General features: G+C 41.1%; 1 protein-coding gene across 4 annotated transcripts; it reads left to right on the top strand.

Moving 5' to 3' along the window:
- The first annotated feature begins 8,983 nt into the window (after positions 1-8,983).
- Positions 8,984-15,768, top strand: LOC115387904 (uncharacterized). Of its 4 annotated transcripts, XM_030090806.1 has the most exons (5): positions 8,984-9,235; positions 13,612-13,798; positions 13,921-14,075; positions 14,166-14,369; positions 15,276-15,768. In XM_030090806.1, the coding sequence occupies exons 1-5, from the start codon at positions 9,203-9,205 to the stop codon at positions 15,327-15,329; spliced, it is 633 nt and encodes a 210-aa protein (XP_029946666.1). In that variant the 5' UTR covers positions 8,984-9,202; the 3' UTR covers positions 15,330-15,768. The 4 variants fall into 4 exon arrangements, with proteins under 4 accessions (XP_029946666.1, XP_029946668.1, XP_029946664.1 ...); XM_030090808.1 differs by lacking the exon at positions 13,612-13,798 and having other exon boundaries at positions 8,988-9,235; positions 13,921-14,045; XM_030090804.1 differs by having other exon boundaries at positions 8,994-9,235; positions 14,166-15,768.
- Positions 15,769-19,386: the final 3,618 nt, after the last annotated feature.

The raw sequence follows: 19,386 nt of genomic DNA, 5'->3' as shown, positions 1-19,386 counted from the left end.
CGCCAGAGTGGTTTCCAGAGAGACTGCAGGGCAGAGGCTGCCAGGGCTCTCCTGCGGAGAATCTCTGGTTTAAGATCCCCGTTATCTGTCACTGTGGATCCCAGGTACACAAAGTTCTTCACAAGCTCAACAGAGCCGTTACCAAGCGGGATAGGAGGTGGGTCTGGTCCCTCACCGACATGCATGAACTTTGTCTTAGTCCAGCTCACATGGAGACCAAGCTTTTCTGCCTCTTCACTGTATACACTCAGAGAGTCCCTCAGCTGACTGTAGGAAGTGCTGAGCAGGATGGTGTCGTCGGCGTACTCCAGATCAGTCAGTTGGTAGTTGCCAAAGGACACTCCGGGTACCCGCTCACAGACCCTGTGCATCAGGTGGTCGATGATGCAGTTAAACAGGTCTGGAGCAGCTACACAGCCCTGGCGGACACCACTGGAGATGGAAAACCAGTCGGAGTCACGACCGTTGACACGGACACAGCTCTGTGCGTTGCTGTAGAGCAGCTTGAAGAGAGTGATGATCTTCGGGGGTGCGCCAAGGGTTTGTAGGATACTCCACAATGATGAGTGGTGGACTGTATCGAATGCAGCCTTGAGGTCTAGGGATCCTACGTAGAGATGGTGGTCTCGCCGGAATTCATAGACCTTCTCTCAAAACTTTGAAACATGTAATGTCCTATGTGTTAAGCATCGTGAAATTCTCTGATATTTCCCAATTAACATGGTCACTGTAAAACCTTCACATCCACCCAAATTCTAATATATAGATCTAAAAATAAAACTCAAAAGGAGGGAAGGTTTTTAAAAAGTGTATAAAGTACAAGAAAAGGTATAAATGAATAGTAAAATCATTCAAAGACAGTCTCATTCTAAAATATTCAAAATAAAGCCACACAAACTTAATCAGGTGGCGTAGACACAGCCTTCAATAAAATCAGAATAACTGGTTAACATTTTTTTACAAACTCAAATTAAATTTTCTGTATAAGAGACAATAATGATGTTGTCGTTGTACGCCTCAATCGAGTCAGCAGGTAATGTCAGCTTTAAAAGCTGCTGTGTCACAGCTGCAGCGTAGACAGTTGGACTGTCCCAAAAAAAAAAAAAAAAAACAAAAAAAACAAATAAAAACAAACAAACAACGTTAATCTTGTAAAACAACATTGTTGGTCACAGATGGTGAAACTAAACAAATCCGGTGTATTCCTGTGTACAGCAGAACACAAATCCACAACTGTGTACCATTTCGCTCTGGCTGCTATTGATACTATAATAGCATTAAAGAGGCTGTATCATGCTTTTTTAGCTAGTCCAAACCCTAGAAATGGTATTAACATGGTAATGGTTTATTTTTGGCGCTAAGGAAAGGTCATTTTGTGTGAAATAAAAGATTTTCTGGGGCTAATTCTGAAACCAGGCAGAGAAAACGCTCTGTTTCACTGAAAATCCCGCCTCTCCCCCTGTGGATGTTGACTGACAGCGTACTTCAACCAATCAGCGCTTCAAAACAAATACGCTAGCTAGCTTTAGCTCTAGCTTCTCCACATGCAAACACACGCGAAAACGTCTTTTCCTGTGAGAAACTCACCAAGCGCAGACCCTTCAGACTCTTGCTCTTGCTTGACTGTTGCTTTCAGACGATGGTCAAAGTTTATCTCCGTAATCGGAGTTACAAAAAGCAGCAACGCTGATTGCCGAGGGCCTGCGGGAGGGGGGCTCAGGGGAGCCATCTTCACCTTGTGACGTCAAACAGAGAAACAGAGCGTTTTCACGGGTGCGGGAGGAGCTGCCTCTCTGAGCAGCACAACATCGAGGAAAGCTCAAACGAAGCAGGCACGAAGTAAAGAAACGCTTTGGGGGTGTTTTTGGTGAGTACATAACTATATAACAAGGTTAAAACATACAAAAAGTAAATTTTACAGGATACAGCCCCTTTAACATCTGGTACAACCCGAGTTAAAGGAATGATGCTGTTATTTATTTATTTATTTTTTTTCTTTCTCAGATCCGGTGGAAATTTGTACTTCTGTGTTCCTGGTTTCAAAATGGGATTTATTGGGGTGTTGTTTGGAGACACACATGGCACTCCTCGTTTCAGCATTGACTGAACCAGTGGTCTGATCCCCATTTCTTTTTTCCTTTGATAAGAGATACTGTTTAACACAAACAGGATATTTCGCATAGTTAATTGTTACTTGATAAGGTTCCATAGCCAGCAATCTTACATGATTTGCGATTACAGATTTTTTGTACTCCTTTCTAACAAATCCACAGATGCAAATAATAAACATTACCAAAGAACAAAATAATGGAAACCCCTTGTAAGAGCAGCATTTATATAAAACAAAGAAAGAACAAAATAAAGTGCTTAGTTTAAGAAATAAATACAAACATCAGCTTTACATACCTTCTCCTGTAGCAATTTCTTTTCTGAACAGTCTCAACCAGTTGCACAAGAAACAGAATATCAACTCAATATACATTTTCTCACTCTTTTTTCTACTTTGACAGACAGTAATGCGCACAGCTTTACACACTCCGTACTGCAGTTTGTGCCACTGTTTTAGGTGGTGTAAAGATTTGTTGTGCTTCCACCCTTGCCTGTATCTTGTTTATAGCACTCCCTACATATAACGTGACTCTGTTGCTCGTCTCATACTTTAAAGGTCTAATACACGATTTTCTCGAAAAGACGAAGCCCCAAGTCTGTTACTCACTTTTTGAACAACGCGCATGCGCCAGACCGTCCGCCCGGCTCTCCTGCTTCTCCCAGGAAACGAGGAAGTGTACGAGCGCGATCTCCTCTTCTCCGCCGTGCACGGCTCTGTTTACAGTTTCTGCGATCCGCCTCGCTCATAAATAAAGCTTTTTTTCCGAAACAGTTACAGTTTCATTATGTCAGACTCGCCGTCGGTAAGTACTAGCTCAGAAGCTCACCGGCTACATAAACACTCTGAATGCGCATGCGCAAAAGGGAGAAGCTGATTGGGCGCAAACACGTAGAACCGCCTTACGAAAGCAGCTCGTCAGAATGATTGACAAACGGACCCACCAATTATTTAGGTGATCCACCCGGAAATCAAAATGTTGTATTACACCTTTAAAACTGAACCATCTCCGAATTACTGAGCCACTGTTTTTGTCTTTTACTGAATGGGATTTTTACTGGTTTGTTGTTTGGAGACACACATGGCACTCCTTGTTTCAGCAATGGTTGAACCACTGGTCTGATCCCCATTTCTTTTTTCCTTTGGTCAGGGATACTGTTTAACATAACAGGATATTTCGCATAGTTAACTGTTGCTTGATAAGGTTCCATACCCAGCAGTCCTACATGATTTGCGTGCAGTGTCCACAATTTAGATGGAACAAATGCTAAAACTGACGGAGGTTGTAAACAACACATCCAGCTGAATGAACTTCTTCTTTCGTTGTATTTTGCAGGATTTTAATGGAAAAAAAATGTGAAGTGTCCTCATCATACGACCAAACAATAACATTTTAGCTGATATCTTCATCATCTGGTTGTCTATGAAGAAACTGGTAACAAATGTCAAGCATTTTAGTCGCTGTCCTAATGATCATTTGTAACTGCACAGATGAATGGTTCAACATTTCCGTGCACATTTTTTAATAATAACATCAGTCCCTCTGGAGAGACAAACAGTATTTGTGGACTTTCTACTAATTCATCCTTCTTCACTACTTTGTCTGAGAATGGTTTATCTACTGGTCTCATCTGCAATATTCTTAATGCCACAGCTGCTTCACAGGATGCTAATGTTCTGATTCCCTCTATTGTGAACAGTCAACTCACATCATCAACATTTAGCAAAACAGAGGCTGCTTTTTGCCAAACAGTGAAATATTGTCCTACCATCTGATGTATTTTTAGGATGTTTTACTGTTAGCTTTACTGGAGCACAAATTCTATATAATCTTAATTTTGATAGCATATCTTTTCCTAATATTGACAACATTTCGAAATCACAAACATGTTGAAATTTCCAGCCATCTATCTCAACTGGTAACAGTTTTGACAGCGGTTCTCTTTGTGGGACACCAGAAATGCTGACAGTTTGAACAGTGTCATTACTTAATGGACCGTATATCTCCTGTTGACGAATACAAGAGAAAAAATGCACCTACATTTATGAGAAACTTTATTGGTTTCCCTTAAACAAATCTTTGGTATTTCTACCAGTGTATTTGAAACTTGTGCCTGAACAGCCATCATTATAATTTTTATTTGATCACTGTCAGCGTCCCGATACTGTCGGCCTCTTCATTGTGTTGAAGTTTTTTTCTCCACAGAAATGAAACTGGTCTCTGTTCTGGTGTAATGTTTGTCTTTGGTACTTGTTGAGTTTGGCCTTGATTCAACACTTGTGGCACTCCGGTGGGTCTAGCTACTTTAGCTTCATCTCTTTTTTTCCTTTGCTCACAGTCTCTGATAATGGCATGTATCATTGAGGTTTCTTCCCCCTTGCCAGTTTTTGATCATTAGTATTATTATAATAACCTCCGCCCCTAAATCGCCATTGATTTGGTCTCATCCTGTCTCGTCCTCATCCTCTGAAACCTGGTTGTGTTGATACAAACAGTCTATACTCTCCCAGAGTTGTGTACTGTACAGCTTGAATCTTAGCTTTTTTTTTTGATTTGCAAACAATCCAGATGCATCTAATTCTCTAGTCCTTTTCCGTAATTCCACAGGACTCAATGAAAACACGTCTGGGGCTGCTAATTTTTTAAAGTATAAGCATCCTGTGTTCCCAGTCCATTAATGATCATTGAGACAAAGAAATGACCGGCTTCATCTGCCACTTTTAATTTTACCGTTTCTTTCCAACATTTAAGAAATCTTTCTGCATATTCGAAAACCTGTTCATCAGTCCGTTTCTTACAGTTAAGTACTCGTGTTATCACATCTGCTAAAGTAAGAGGCTTTTCCATAACTTTGTCATCAAAAATCAACAATGAGGCAGTCATTTGTCCTTCATCCTGTAAATTTCTCTTCTTATTGTATTCTACGATCTCATCGATCTTCTCGATAAGCTGTTGCATTTCCTCATCCATGATTGATTTCACCAATGTAACAACATTATCCTTTCTATCACATCGCTACATTGCTCTCTGATAGCAACTCCATACTTTTTTTTCTGCCAAAACCACGTTGTCCGTATTTACAGTTTTACCTTGTCATTCAATTATTTTCACTCTTTTAAATTCAGCTGCCAAATACTCACGTACACAAGTCCTCTTCTACATCTGAACGTCTTTCACATCCCCCATGCACCTGTGCTCAGCTTTATGTTTTGTGTGATGCCAGGGAGAGATTGTATTGTCTTTACAGCATTCGCCATTCGGATAGGTATATTCTGGGTCCCATGTATAAGACTAAGTAAGTACCCATTTTTGTTTTCAAAGTGACAGCAAGAGTGTGTCCACAGAGGTCCAAGAGCTCTTGCACTATCTGCTTTCATGACACATCTGCTAAACTGACGTGATCATTTTCTGAGATGCACCGCACAAGAGTGCCAAAACTTCCATCAACAAAATCTACATCTACATTAATGTTTTCTGGTCAGCATGGCTCGAACACCCTCAGCAACCTGCAGAGAGTCTGGGAGCTCATTTCTGCCTCCTTTAACTGGTGTTTGTTCCAGTCTGAGGATCTTTTTCTCAAAATCATCTGCATCAAACAGTTTCACATTTGAAACAGTTGTGAAAAAAAAGTCATTTGAATGCAAATAAAGGTCTCCCGTACTGTCTCTTTCAGCCCTTGTATTTGAATAACCAGTCAGTGTTCTTAAGTCTTAGAGATCCACAGATTTGGATAATCCTCACTCAAAAAAAAAAAAAAAAAAAAATGACGTCCATCAAAGAAAATAAAACTTGGGTACCCAAAGAAAATACTATAGAGCTCTATAGGAAATTTAAAAAATGATACTCAAGTGGCAAATGTGATGAGCTGGATGTTTGATCAGTCCTGGGACAGTGGGACCACGAGGTAACGGCTTGGCTCCGATCCCTCACGCCACTAGCAGGAAGACAGAAATGATGATCAATTTGAACAGCAAGACGGCTCGTGGAGGCTCACAACCGCTCAGGCATTTGCTATCACCACGCAGCATTGGAGTTTACATTCACAAGCTCACCCGCTCTAGGGTCACTATGGCGTTATATTTGTGCCACAATTCCGACGCGAGCAAAAGATGAAGTACGCGAGCGCACCTACAATTTTGTGCGCTCGCTCGACCCGCCTCTCTCTCGCTCTCTCAATCTGCCTCCTGCGCTCGCTCGAAGAGCCCTGTGCGCTCGCTCCACGGTGTGCAGTGTTAGAATTCTGCCACGCTGATTGGTTGCTGCTGCTCCAATCAGATTTTAGCATTCCGGAAGTACGTCTAGAACCAACGAAGAAGAAGAAGAGAACGTAAATAAACAGCAAACCTTTTGATTTCGACAACAGACAACGGAAAGTTTACCACCACAGCCACAAGTAAGTAGTTTGTTTCATTATTTTATTACGCTACCACATTGTGATAAACTTAATCAAATAGCGGTTTTTTGGTAAGCTTGTGTGTCTTTACATTTTGAATTACATTAGCTGTCCAATGCTAAGTTAGCCTATCCGTGTCAACGAGACAAACACATGCCAACACGTTTATAATGTAAAGTAAGTAAATCTGTCCCAAAATAACAAATCAACTCCCAAAGCATCATATAAATTGTTTGGTATTGTAAGGATAAAATTCAGCATTCAGCATTTCTTAGTCTTCAAGGTTTTGAGCAATTCTGTGAGTGTGTGTGGATGTGTGTGGAATACTATAGCCTTTATTTATCTCACCATGGAGAAATTTACCATTACAGAGGCTCAAAGAACACACAGGGGCAAAACAGTGAGGGAATGTGTAAGGAATAAGAATAAGTAATAGTGCAAATCTTAATAAGAATAATAATAGGATAATATAATATTGATCTAAAAGGAGGAAATACCTAACTTTAAATACAACATAAATCTAAAATATAGAAGGAGCTTTAATATATATACTAATATGTAGAGTATGTTTTAGTGCAACTGAATGTGTGTATGATGAAGTGACTATGATTTATTATGGGAGTTAAAAGGTGACCATGATTGCAAGACAGTATGTCCAGGGTTATTGCTCATATTTGGTATGGTAGAGTCTATGTAAATTGTAGTTAATGTAATGACCTGCTTTGTGAGATTGACTTTTTTTAAATGTCTTTCTTTTTTTTTTTAATCTTTCCACTCCAGGACATCCATCAGACCTGTTTCCCCCAGACACAACTGACTGGTTGCCATTAGTGGATCTGGGCCACAACAAGGTCCCAGCACCACCTCCAGCAACCCAGGCCCGTGATGAACGTGCTAGAAGCCGCAACAAAAGGAGGAAAGATTCAGAAGCTGCTGAGAGTTTGGTGGCTTTACAGAACATGTCATGAAGTGACTGTGTGACCAGTGGTTGTGAACCACTGGAGGAGCAGACCTATAAGCTGCAGCCAGAAGAGGATGGAACTGATCAGGAGTGTCAGGCCTGATCTCACTGGCATCCTGGTCACTGGCATGCAGGATGAGATCAACTCTCTCACTGCAGAGAATTTAGAATGAAAAAACAAACTGACAGCTACTGAAATTGGAGAAGAAACATTAAAGATGATGACGAGAATGTTCGTTTTTATACAGGGCTACCAACATATGCCATATTGATGATGATGACGATGATGATGATGACAAAATTGTGCACCTGTGCTGTGCACTGATGAACATCAGTGACACCGTTGTGCCTTTTGACTAAACTGTAAATGTTTCTGTGCAGTATTAAAGAACAGCTGTATTCTTTTTCATGAAAACTTAGGACTCCATGCTACTGCTTTTTACGTTTTGTCGTAACATGTTTTACATGACTTGTATTTGAGCTGCCAAATAAAAATATGCCCTTCTGTTTAGTCGGTTACCAATTGAATGATAAATGCAAAGAAACAGTTCCACTCGAAAAACAGCTTTATTTGGTATCATCAGATTCACGGACAGTTAAGAGGTAAGAACCAGTTACATTGGACACATATATTGTAGGTTCCTGAATAATGAAGCCCAAGCTTGACACTCCTATCTCCTCCTGAAATCCACACATGAAATACAAAAAACTCCACAGAATCCTCTTGATTCACTCAAACTGTTTAAACTTCAAAGTCGTGTTACAAAAACATTACGTCCAGAAAAATAAATGAAATAAAGTTAATATCCAGAGATACAAAGAAAAAGAGAGAGGTAAAAAAAAAAAAAAAAAAACTGGCTCCACTCCACTTGCCCAACTGTCTGTCTGATGCAGGACAGCCACACACAAAACGAAACTTAATTTTTTAAACAGGCAATTAAATATGCAAACTTCCAGAAAACCTCAGTTTACTCCATAACACCCAACAAACCTGATCCATATGGATTTTTAACCTTAACTTATTACACATATTTTCAAAAGTAATTACCACAACATGAACTGTACCTAATCATCTGTGAATATTTTAACCTGTAAATAATCACTTCGCATCTCAAACACAAATAAGCATTTAAATATGAAATGACAATTTTCACATTGATAAACTCAAACTGTTTTTAAGTTCCTACATATATGTTGGTATGGATTTTGTCACAATCCTTTCAGTATATGTAAAATTTTTCAGCAAGCTGAGTAGACACCAAAACACACCTCCAGCATTTATGTAAAAACAAACAAGAAAAGGTCAGATAACTTCAAAATAACACATATTTACTACCGCAACTTGAGTCACATCTCATTCTTCGTTGGCTCTGGACATACTTCCGGAATGCTAAAATCTGATTGGAGCCGCAGCAACCAATCAGCGTGGCAGAATTCTAACACCGCACACCGTGGAGCGAGCGCACAGGGCTCTTCGAGCGAGCGCAGGAGGCAGATTGAGAGAGCGAGAGAGAGGCGGGTCGAGCGAGCGCACAAAATTGTAGGTGCGCTCGCGTTCTTCATCTTTTGCTCGCCTCGGAATTGTGGCACAAATATAACGCCATAGGGATCACCACCCTATGGCCGTAAGGCAGATGTTATTGTCGTGACTCTTAAAGAGACAGTGCATGCTGTGTAGAGAAACACCAGGTTACATAAACACATAACGTTCTGCTTCTTGTTGACGAAAGAAGTTTCAAAATGTCAGACTTTTACGACGTGGAGCCAATGGAAGTGAGTAATATTCTGTAATTTAACCCTTACACAGTGTTAATCCATGATATCTGTAACCTGGAAACTTTAACGTTAAATGCTCTTCCTGGTCTGTGTAACGAGGTCAGAGCTGTTATTTTTATGTCTTGCTCAGTGTGATGAGGTAGTGTCTGAATCTCAGGACAGTCCTGCTGAGGTAAATGTGACATAATTAATCAACCAGATTATTCCGTGCAGTTTTTTCAAGCAGGACTTGTCCCAGCAGGCCTCTGAGTTTCTGGAAAGCAAAACAAATATGGAATTGAAGGAAGTGAAATGAACCAAGCAAAACAAAACAAAAAGAAAAATCTTTATTCGTGGAGAACAGGTGGAATTTAATAAATTATACTTCTTCCCACTTGTGTCCTTGGGCAAGACACTTCACCCACGTTGCCTAGTATGAAAGTTGTGAGAGTGAGTGGTTGGTGGTGGTCAGAGGGGCCGATGGCGCAGATTGGCAGCCTCGCTTCCGTCAGTCTGCCCCAGGGCAGCTGTGGCTACAGTAGCAGCTTACCACCACCCAGTATGGTGTGATAATGAATGAATAATGAATAATGCAATGTAAAAGCGTCTTTGAGCGTCCTGAAAAGCGCTATATAAAACCAATGCATTATTGTTATTATTATTATTATTATTATTATTATTATTATTATTATTATTACTTGTTTTTTGACATGAGACCAGATTCTTTTATTCTGCTATTATTTATTGTTATGCTATGTGGAGAGGGTGCAGGGAGGCAGGCACTAATGGTGTTCAAAAGAAAAGTTATTTTCATGTCCTTAAAAAATCAAAAATTAAAAAGTCACAAACAAGGGAGGGGTATGCCATGGGCTAGGGAGCAAAGTCAAAAGACTCAGAACTGCTGAGGCAGAATGCAGAGATTTGGGCAGACTCAGGAGCACAGAGGGTAAGGTAAGGTAAGGTGCTTTATTTTCATGGAGGGCATGCACACAGAACACAGAACGCAGCTCACAAGGAACACAGAACTCCTGGACTCACATAGGAGCACAGGCATACAGACTGCACACAGAAGACAAGCCAGAAGATAAGACTATCCAAAAAACCAGAGCACAGACTGATAGTCCCTTCTGAACCTGAGTTCAAGGGACCAAGTGTCACCAAGTGACTACAATCACACAGTCAGGCATAGGTGGAACACGTCAGGGCAGGGAACAGCAGTCAGACATGAGGCGAGTGAGCCACAGAGCTTGAAACAAGAGACAAACACCACAAAAAAAAAAAAGACAGGACAAAACACAACCGTGACAATTATTGACTGTTTGATGAGATGTACGTTGGTTGATTAATATGAATTATGTATATTTATCCCTCCAGTTATGTTCATTTGTCAGGAACAGCAATACTGTCCCTGTGTCAAATTGACCCAGCCCATGCTTAACTTATCCAGAAGATCCAAAATACAAAAGAAAATCCCAATGATATTTAGTGAAATAAGTGTTTCTTAACTGTCAGAAGAAATTGTAAAATTAGGAAAATTCACTTAGTTTTCCTAAAGAAAATACATGTTCAAGCTTGTTTTAATGTTTCACCACTTGATTACTTTGAAACAACAACATATTAAATACTTTGACATGTACTGCCTAAATGGGCAACAACCTCTGAATGCCATCAATATCACTGTTCATCCACAGTGATATTGGGTCCTGGGTTGTACAGTAGTGGAAGTTGCTCCACCCACTGTTCCCACACAGCCAACTTGTCTTTCTATTATCAAACTAAATTATTTTGGAGACCATGTGAAACGTAACCGGAGACATAGTGGCAAGACTGGCTGTTGATTCATCCTCTGACTTGAGCCTTATTCGCACTGGACTATAATTACCTAGGGACCTCTGGTGATTTGTTATAATTACAGAGCACGTCTGTGTTTTTAGGCCTGTCCGAATGCACCATTGTTAGTAATTTGCGGAATAATAATTCCTCCGCAAGTTACTTACAATAATTCGCCATACACCCATGTCCTGAGATGATACTGGCCCAGTCCGAATCTGCATTTCAGAGATTTAATGTGTTTAGGAGGATGTTTTTTTTAATTGTACATCTTTTTTTTTGTTGTTGTTGAGTTTATGGCCACACACCGTGGCACTTTAACAAAATATGGGAGTGGGGCGAAGGTGGGTGCTAGAACACCCGCGTGAACCACGGATATCGCCACCAATTTCTCAGAATTCTAGGGTGATCAGATTGTGTAGTATTGTGTAGGCTGCGATGGGAATTATTTTGGAAGATATTGATCTGAATGACAGTAGCCAAATAGACAACGCCCCCCAGCTCCAGCTCCGCTGCGCACCAGTGATCGGCGCACAGACAGACGTGACTAAAGCTTATATTTGCATGTCTTTGTGCTTTTGCAAATTTCAGGTTCAGAGTTATGGTGCACGTAAATGAAAAATATGTCCTGCTTGGAAGTGTCATTTAGGCTATTGCTTCATTTCATGCCATTGACATGATTTTGTTCCCCGCTGTGCACCTGAGCTGTGAGGAATCAGCCCACAGACAGAGATGACGAGCTTATATCTGTGATTCTTAGCCTCCTAATGCAGAGTGCCTGCATTTTTATCATTGTCAATTTATCTTGTCTTTTTTTTTTTACTCCCCAAGCTGTTTATCTGCTATGTTATTGCAAATTAGAAGAATAGAATAGAATAGAATAGCCTTTACTGTCACTGCATGGGGGGGTGCAAAAGGACAGGAGAGACTAGAGACAACATAAAGGACAAAACAGAAATTATTTATAGAAAAACAAGTATAAGAAGTATATACATTGTTGGTTTATTATTTCATATTAAGAGATCTTTTTTCTCTGTTTCTGAGTGGCCAGTTCACATTTGATCAATAAGTAATCTACATACGTCACACACACACAATCAAGTCACGAAGTTCGTGGTCTTCCAAGGTATCCAGGTTGGATAACTATTCTCATTCGAGGCTTTTCTGTTTATTTAGACTTAATGATAATGCGCTCTTTGAGAGGTTGAAAAAAATACATCACCTATAGTAAAAGACAGCAAGCAGATGATTCCTATTTCACTTGAAAAGCAGTCAGACCATCGATTTGAAAGGTCTGTGTTTGTTACAGGTCACATGTTTGTTTTTCTCAAGCTGCAAAATGGAAGTCATCTCAAGATGTAGAAACACATCAATCTGCATATATATATATATATATATATATATATATATATATATATATATATATGTATGTATATATATGTAAAAACAGTGCCTCAATCCCAGAGTAGTCCTACTGAAATGTAGAATAGAAATGAAAGTAGTTTTTTGTGGCATCATTATCTAAAGAGTACTTCATAGCAGTCCTGGTTCCAGCAGGCCTCTCTGCGTTTCTGTATAGAGTAAGAGAATGTGAAAGCATGAAACTGAAGTTTGTTGGATTACTTGTGGAGATTCAAAAGTGTTTGTCTGCAATTTAAAGCAACACTAAGGAACTTTCAGTTTTCGTTGATTTTGGTGGCGCCAGTGGACAAAAGCGGTAGTGTTTTGCCTGACCGAATACTACAGTTCCCATGAGGACTAGCGCGTGGTGTCGTAAATTGCTGATCCTGGTGGCGTACTGTCGGACTGAACTCACCTTCATTTGTTTCCAGTGGCTGTGTGAAGGACGGATAGCGACGAGGTAATGAATCTAATGGTGGCTAAACAATGTTATATCATGATGTGACGCATGTCGTAAAGCAGTCCGCACATTTGGAGCTTTTCAGTGTGCAGGGTTCCTACCACCCTCCTCACAGCTGCTTAGTCCAAGTGAAAGCAATACTGACGCCCTCAGCCCGTGACAGAGGGGTCATTCAACTAGTTGTAAGTCGAGGTATCATCACAAAAGATATTAAAATGTTTTATTAAGGTTGAAAAGTTCCTTAGTGTAGGTTTAACATTATTCTAACTCCATCAAGGCCTTTCTGTTTTTTGCTTGTGATTGAAGCAGTGTGTTCATTGTGGCAGAATGTGTTTGCTTCAAGACTTGACAGACCTGTTGAACAGCCACATGAACGACATGAGCCACATGTTTTTATTTTTTCTCTGTGTTCAGTTTCTTTTTTCTCTTTGTCAAAAGCCTCCATGTGACTTGTTTAGGTTCCAATGTCAACATTGATATGACCTTGGACATGTTCTCTTCTGCATCTGGTTCTTCTTTATAGTTAATAAACTACTCAATACTATAACATTTAGTAAATAATACTGTCTTCAGTTTCTTTTACAGTGAAAGACAAACTGAAATGTTTTATTTATCATTCCAGCATTGTGTTGTTAAAGCAGGAGAACTGAGTGATGCAGATTGTCACTCCCATGTTTTCATGTTGGGTTTATTTTGGTTGCAGGATGGAGATGAGGTGTGGCTCACTCTCTCTTTGATCTGGTTGAACTCTGAAAAACCTCAGAAACTGGAGAAAAGTATTGAACAGGTTCTCCAGTCTTGGTTCAACAAATGCGATAAAAAGGCAGACTGCTCAGTGGAGAAGATCTTCAAAGATGGAAGAGTTCTGTTAAAGCTTAAACCAAATCCAGGTGCTGTACGGCTTCTTTTTCACTTCAAGTGTTGCTATCGGCTCATTTACCAGTCACTCCAATTCATTCTGGTACCTTTGTAAAACGTTTCTCTTCTCTTTTGTCTTTGTTTCCTTCTGAAGGTGTGTCTCAGCTGAAGAAACTGTCTGGAGAAACTCTGATAGTCAAGAGAAGTAAAGATACTGTAACCATCTCATCCATTTGCCTGACAACATCACCACTGAATGATCCATCAGAAGATGCTCCAGTGAGTCTTTGTTCATTGTCAGAAGCTCAAGTATGTACTGGACAGTAAATGATTTAAAATGAATTAAAATTCAAGCATTTTGATCAACTTGATGATACCGGTACTATTTTTATCCTTCAGCAAGGACAAAATCCACCAGGAGTCCAGGGACTCCCGGCAGTCCAGTGGCAACCAGGAGCCCAGGGGCAACCAGGAGCCCAAGGTCCACTGGCAGTCCAGGGGCAACCAGGAGCCTGGTGGCAACCAGACGCCCAGGGGCACCCAGGAGCAGAGAGTAGTTCTGTTTGTACTGCAGCAGAAAGCAAGAATCATTGTGTCCTTCCTGTGAGTCAGTACTGGTATTTGAACCAGCTTTACAGCAAGGAACTTGATCAGATAATGAGAAGAAATGGAGCCACATTTTCAGAAAACTTGACGGTGTCATTTGAAGCGGTGGATCAAGATGGAGACCCACAGAAAGCTCTCTCTGAGTTTGTAAACCTTGTCCAGTCATTAGACTTAGGTAACTCAGTTGTTCCTCTCAAGTATGTAGATCCAGATCAGTGGAGCGAGGCGCTCAACATCATCAAGAAAAAAGAAAGAAAGCTCTTGCTCTCTTTATCCACTGAAAAAGTCACTGCATTAGGGCCCAGTGAGAGCTGTGAGGCTGTAAGTGAATGCTTAAATGCATAGCCTCAAACACACACACCCATTTCTGACAGTGACAATGAGAGAGCACCTTAAGACAAGGGGTGTGTTGAGACACTCAGCTCATGAGAGATGATTTCCACTTTACCTTTAACAAAGCTAAAATGACATAATATGACTGGAAAAAGGACTTTTTTTATTTATCAGTGTGACGAACAGGCCGTTCGTCATGTGGGACATGCACGGCACTTCGCACACAGACGCTTTTTCTTTCATTCACTTTGCACTTTGTAATGCACACAGCACTTTAAAGAAGCAAATTTGCACATAAAGAAGGAATTTGCACAACGATTGTCTTTTTAAATTATTTATTTATTTATTTATTGGAACCTGTTTGTCTGTGGGTCTGGTTGGGCATGGTGGCGGACCTGCAAGACAAACATATGACAAATGAAATTGGGAATGTGCAATACATGTGCCTGGTTTTAATTGGCTTTTCTTTTAGGTGTTGGCATGCATGCAGTGAGTGTGGAGAAGGTGTTGGGTGTGTGAGTGTGGTGAAGTGTGTGTGTGATTTTACTCACCTTCTGCTCTTGTGTACAGGAGTGGTGTCCGGCCAAAAGATTCCCCGGGGGACGGTGTGATGGAAATTTTTGATGTAGCTGTCTTTGTATGTGTGATGCATGTGATGGTTATCAACTTTAAGTAGACTTCCCCAGCATACGGTCCCCTGGGATCCTCACACAACTGTAAACGAGAAGGGGGTTTCTTTCCTGTTTGTCTTGTTACATTTTAAACAGATGTGTCTCCCCCTGACCGGGCGTAATCTCCAAAACGTATCTATGGTCTGTATGCTATTCTTCTCTGATGCATCAGCACCCACAGGGGGCTGAAGTGGGTTGGGTTGTTGTAGTTTCTGTTCCTTTGTCACTTAATATGTTAAATATGTGTTCTTCCTGACTGAGGGCAGACTCTAAGACATGCTAATGTGGGAGAGAGTATAAATACTAGCCTGTATCTCAGAACTGCAGAACTCACCCTGACTGAGGACAGTGGTGGCTTCTCTCCTGTTGCAAATGGAATAAAAGGAATCAATAAGGAACTCATCGTTGGTGCATTTATTAGTAGAATTTCCACAACAACGGACACCACTAAAGAAGATTCCGGGCTGGACCAAGAGTGGAAATGGGTGGGTGGGGGTGGGGGGGCTTCACAGATTTTAGATATGGTTTAGGATTTCATGTATTTATTTGGGGTCAATAGTTTGGTTTATTCTTAAGTATAGGTGCAGCATGCATAATTTGTGTTTATTGATGACGATTTCAGTTAAGTTATTGAGTTATTGTTTTGTGTCATTTAAGCAGTTTTTACATGCTTGATTTAATTATATTTGCATTCTCATAATATACACAGCCACAGTATTTGGTTAATTTGAGCTAATGAGCTCATAACAATTAAGGACGAAATAGGAGCCTGTCACTTTAAGAAACGGCGACAATCTGTGTGATGCTAGGTGCTGTGGCAGAGACGGCCTGAGAGTCGAGAGGAGCTCACGGTTTTTCTGACCGTGTTACCGTGGTGGACCTGTTATATAGTAGGAACGTTTTAGGAACTAATTAAGATCTTTCAAGGTTTGTGCATTTTTATAGCTGTTTGGAAATTCTATTTTTTGTTTATTTTTGTTCAATAAATGTCAAATGAAGAACTTTGTGGAGGACAAACTTCTTTTTTTTTGGAAACACGCGTCAGCCATAAGCTCCTGTGGATGGTTTTATTGGAAAACCTACTACATTAGTCAGAAAAACCTTTCTTCCTCACCGTGAAGAAGGACTTTGGAATGCACAAAGTTGGTGGAAATGACAGACTGCATCGATGGAGGAGCAGCTCGTTTGAAGAGAAGGAAAGAAACAAGAAAACGACATGGTAAGCTGCAATAACTGCTGAGCTTATGCTGGATGGCATTATGGATAAAGACTGTGAAGGATTAGCATCTGGAAAAAGGCTGTCAAAAATGACAGAGAAAGCTATGGATGAAAAAGTGCATCGTTTGACTCAATCCAGGAAGGCTATGCTAGGTCGTCTAACTAGCCTGGCTAACGAGATTGAACAGCTAATGGAAGACGATGCTAACATGGACACAGTTAAGCAGAAGTTGCATTCGGACTATCAGTGTTCGCTGGCTGAATTCAGCAAGACAAATGATGCTTTAACACAGTTGCTGTGTGATGAGGAGCGAGAAAAAGATCAGCGATCATGGTTTGAGCCTAAGTTAATGCACATGAGGGGATTTATGCAGCACGTGGAAATATGGATGAAGGCAGCAGAAGATCGTGCTAAACAAGCTAAAGAATGTGATGCAGGCATACAGCCAGCTGACAGTGTGTCACTAGCTTCAGCTGCGAAAAGCAACAGGGGCAGACAGCGTAGTTCAGCTGTTGGAAGCAAAGTGTCCAGTGCTTCTTCTGCGCGTGTTAAAGCTGAAGTAGAGAGAGCAGAGTTGTTCGCAAAAGCTGCAGCTCTTAAACAAAGGCAGGATCTGGAACGTCAAGAAGCTGAGTTGAAAGCTAAAAGAGAAGCTTTGGATCTTCAAACTGCTATTGCGGCCTCCAACGCTAAGCTCAAAATTTTAGAAAACTATGAAAGTGAACGACGTTCACACGTGAGTCCACTAGGTGGAAGGACGATTGAGTCTGGTTATATACCATTACCTGTGAGTCAAAATCAGGTTAACAACATGGAAAATGAAAACAGTGATTTTAGACCACTGTGACCACAGTTCACCACGCCACCACAGTTCAGTGGTGACCTTGTGCCCGATGAACATACTGTGGAGACTCTCTGCAATGTTATGGCACGACAGAATAACATAACAGAGCTAATGATAAAACAACAAAGAATGATGACATTGCCACCGTTGGACATTCCTACCTTCAGTGGTGATCCTCTGGGTTACAACTCATTTGTTAGAGCCTTCGAGCATGGTGTAGAATCCCGTACCGACAGCTCTAAAGATCGCCTCTACTATTTAGAGCAGTTCACTGAAGGACAGCCAAAGGAGCTCGTAAAGAGCTGCATGCACATGAAGCCAGACGTAGGCTACCAAAGGGCCAAACAGCTATTAAAAGAACATTTTGGAAACAATTACAAAATCGCTGTAGCCTACACAAACAAAGTGCTGGGCTGGACACCTATCAAGCCAGAGGATGCAGAGTCACTTAATGCCTTCTCACTCTTCCTCACAGCCTGCTGCAACACCATGTCAGAGGTGAGCTACATGGAAGAGCTGGATAACGTGACAAACCTGAAGGTTATAGTAGCAAAGCTTCCTTTCAAGCTACGAGAAAAATGGAGGAGTGTTGTGTATGGCATACAAGAAGAATGTGACAGGAGAGTCAAATTTAAGGATCTAGCTGAGTTTGTCCACAAACAGGCCAAGGTTGCTCTTCACCCTGTTTTTGGAGACATAAAGGATAATCCTACAGCTAGAACACCCACATCTACACACACCAGTCACAAAGAGCAGAAAAAAGACATAATCAGGAGGTCATTCACCACAAGTGCTGTGAAGATGGAAAAGGATGATGCAGATCAGGTGCAACACTCAGCTCCAGCTTCAACAACACTGGGATGTCTCTTCTGCAAAGGTGAACATGCCATAGAGACTTGTAATAAGCTCAAAGGCAAGCCACATAAAGACAAATTGGAATTCTTGAGAAGCAAGGGACTTTGTTTTAGTTGTCTCAAACGTGGACACATGAGTAAATCGTGCAAAGCAAAGGTGAGCTGTGAAGTGTGTTCTTCAACACATCCTACACTTCTGCACATTAAGAAGAAGGAGACAGTGGCTGATGGAGAACATAGAAAAGATGATACTGATGGTCAGACAGTCATGAGTGCCTATGTCTGCGCTCAGTCTGAGGCTCATGAGCAGACTGGGGCCGGAGAAGATGACTGTACTCTTGCAATAGTTCCGGTCCAAGTTAAGTCCAAGAAGGGAAGTGAGATAGTACAGACATACGCCTTCTTGGACCCGGGCAGCTCAGCGACATTCTGTACCGAAACTCTGATGAATGACTTGAAGCTTTGTGGACGAAAGACCGACATGCTGCTGAGAACCATGAGTGAAGAGAAACCTGTCAACACTTACGTGGTATCTGGATTGGAGGTCAGTAGTTTGTTCGGTAATGAGTTTATCGATCTTCCAGATGTTTTCACACACAAGACAATACCTGTAGGAAAGCAAAACATTCCACAACAAAAGGATCTGGAAAGGTGGCCTTACCTTAAGGAAATAAATCTTCCTCAGATTAAAGCAGACATTGGTTTGCTCATTGGCGCGAATGTGCCGAAAGCTATGGAGCCGTGGGAAGTGGTGAGCAGCGTTGGTAATGGACCATACGCCATCAGAACCAAGCTTGGTTGGACGGTCAATGGGCCTCTGAGAGAAAGTTGCAGCAGCACAGATAAAAAGAAACCTTCCAAGATCCTGGCAAATCGGATTTCAGTGACCAATCTGGAGAGCATGTGGCTTCAGCAGTTTCGCTTGGATTTCCCAGAAGGAGGGAAACATGACGAAGTGGAAATGTCCAGAGAGGACCACCAGTTCATGGATGTGGTGACAGAGTCTGCGAAATTAGTTGAAGGCCATTATGTTATATGCTTGCCAGTGAAGAACAGAATGGATAACATGCCAAACAACCGTACAATGGCTGAG

This window comes from Salarias fasciatus, chromosome 5 (assembly GCF_902148845.1).
Source record: "Salarias fasciatus chromosome 5, fSalaFa1.1, whole genome shotgun sequence".
Lineage (NCBI taxonomy): Eukaryota > Metazoa > Chordata > Actinopteri > Blenniiformes > Blenniidae > Salarias > Salarias fasciatus.
Note: the sequence above shows the minus strand (reverse complement) of the source record. Positions and strands in the feature narration are given on the sequence as shown.

What these genes read in the sequence shown, in the direction of transcription:
- LOC115387904 (XM_030090804.1), top strand. Translation starts at nt 9,203, where the DNA reads ATGTCAGACTTTTACGACGTGGAGCCAATGGAA. An exon ending in ACGACGTGGAGCCAATGGAA is followed by an intron (nt 9,236 to 13,611) that starts GTGAGTAATATT and finishes TTTTGGTTGCAG; the next exon opens with GATGGAGATGAGGTGTGGCT. An exon ending in AAAGCTTAAACCAAATCCAG is followed by an intron (nt 13,799 to 13,920) that starts GTGCTGTACGGC and finishes TTCCTTCTGAAG; the next exon opens with GTGTGTCTCAGCTGAAGAAA.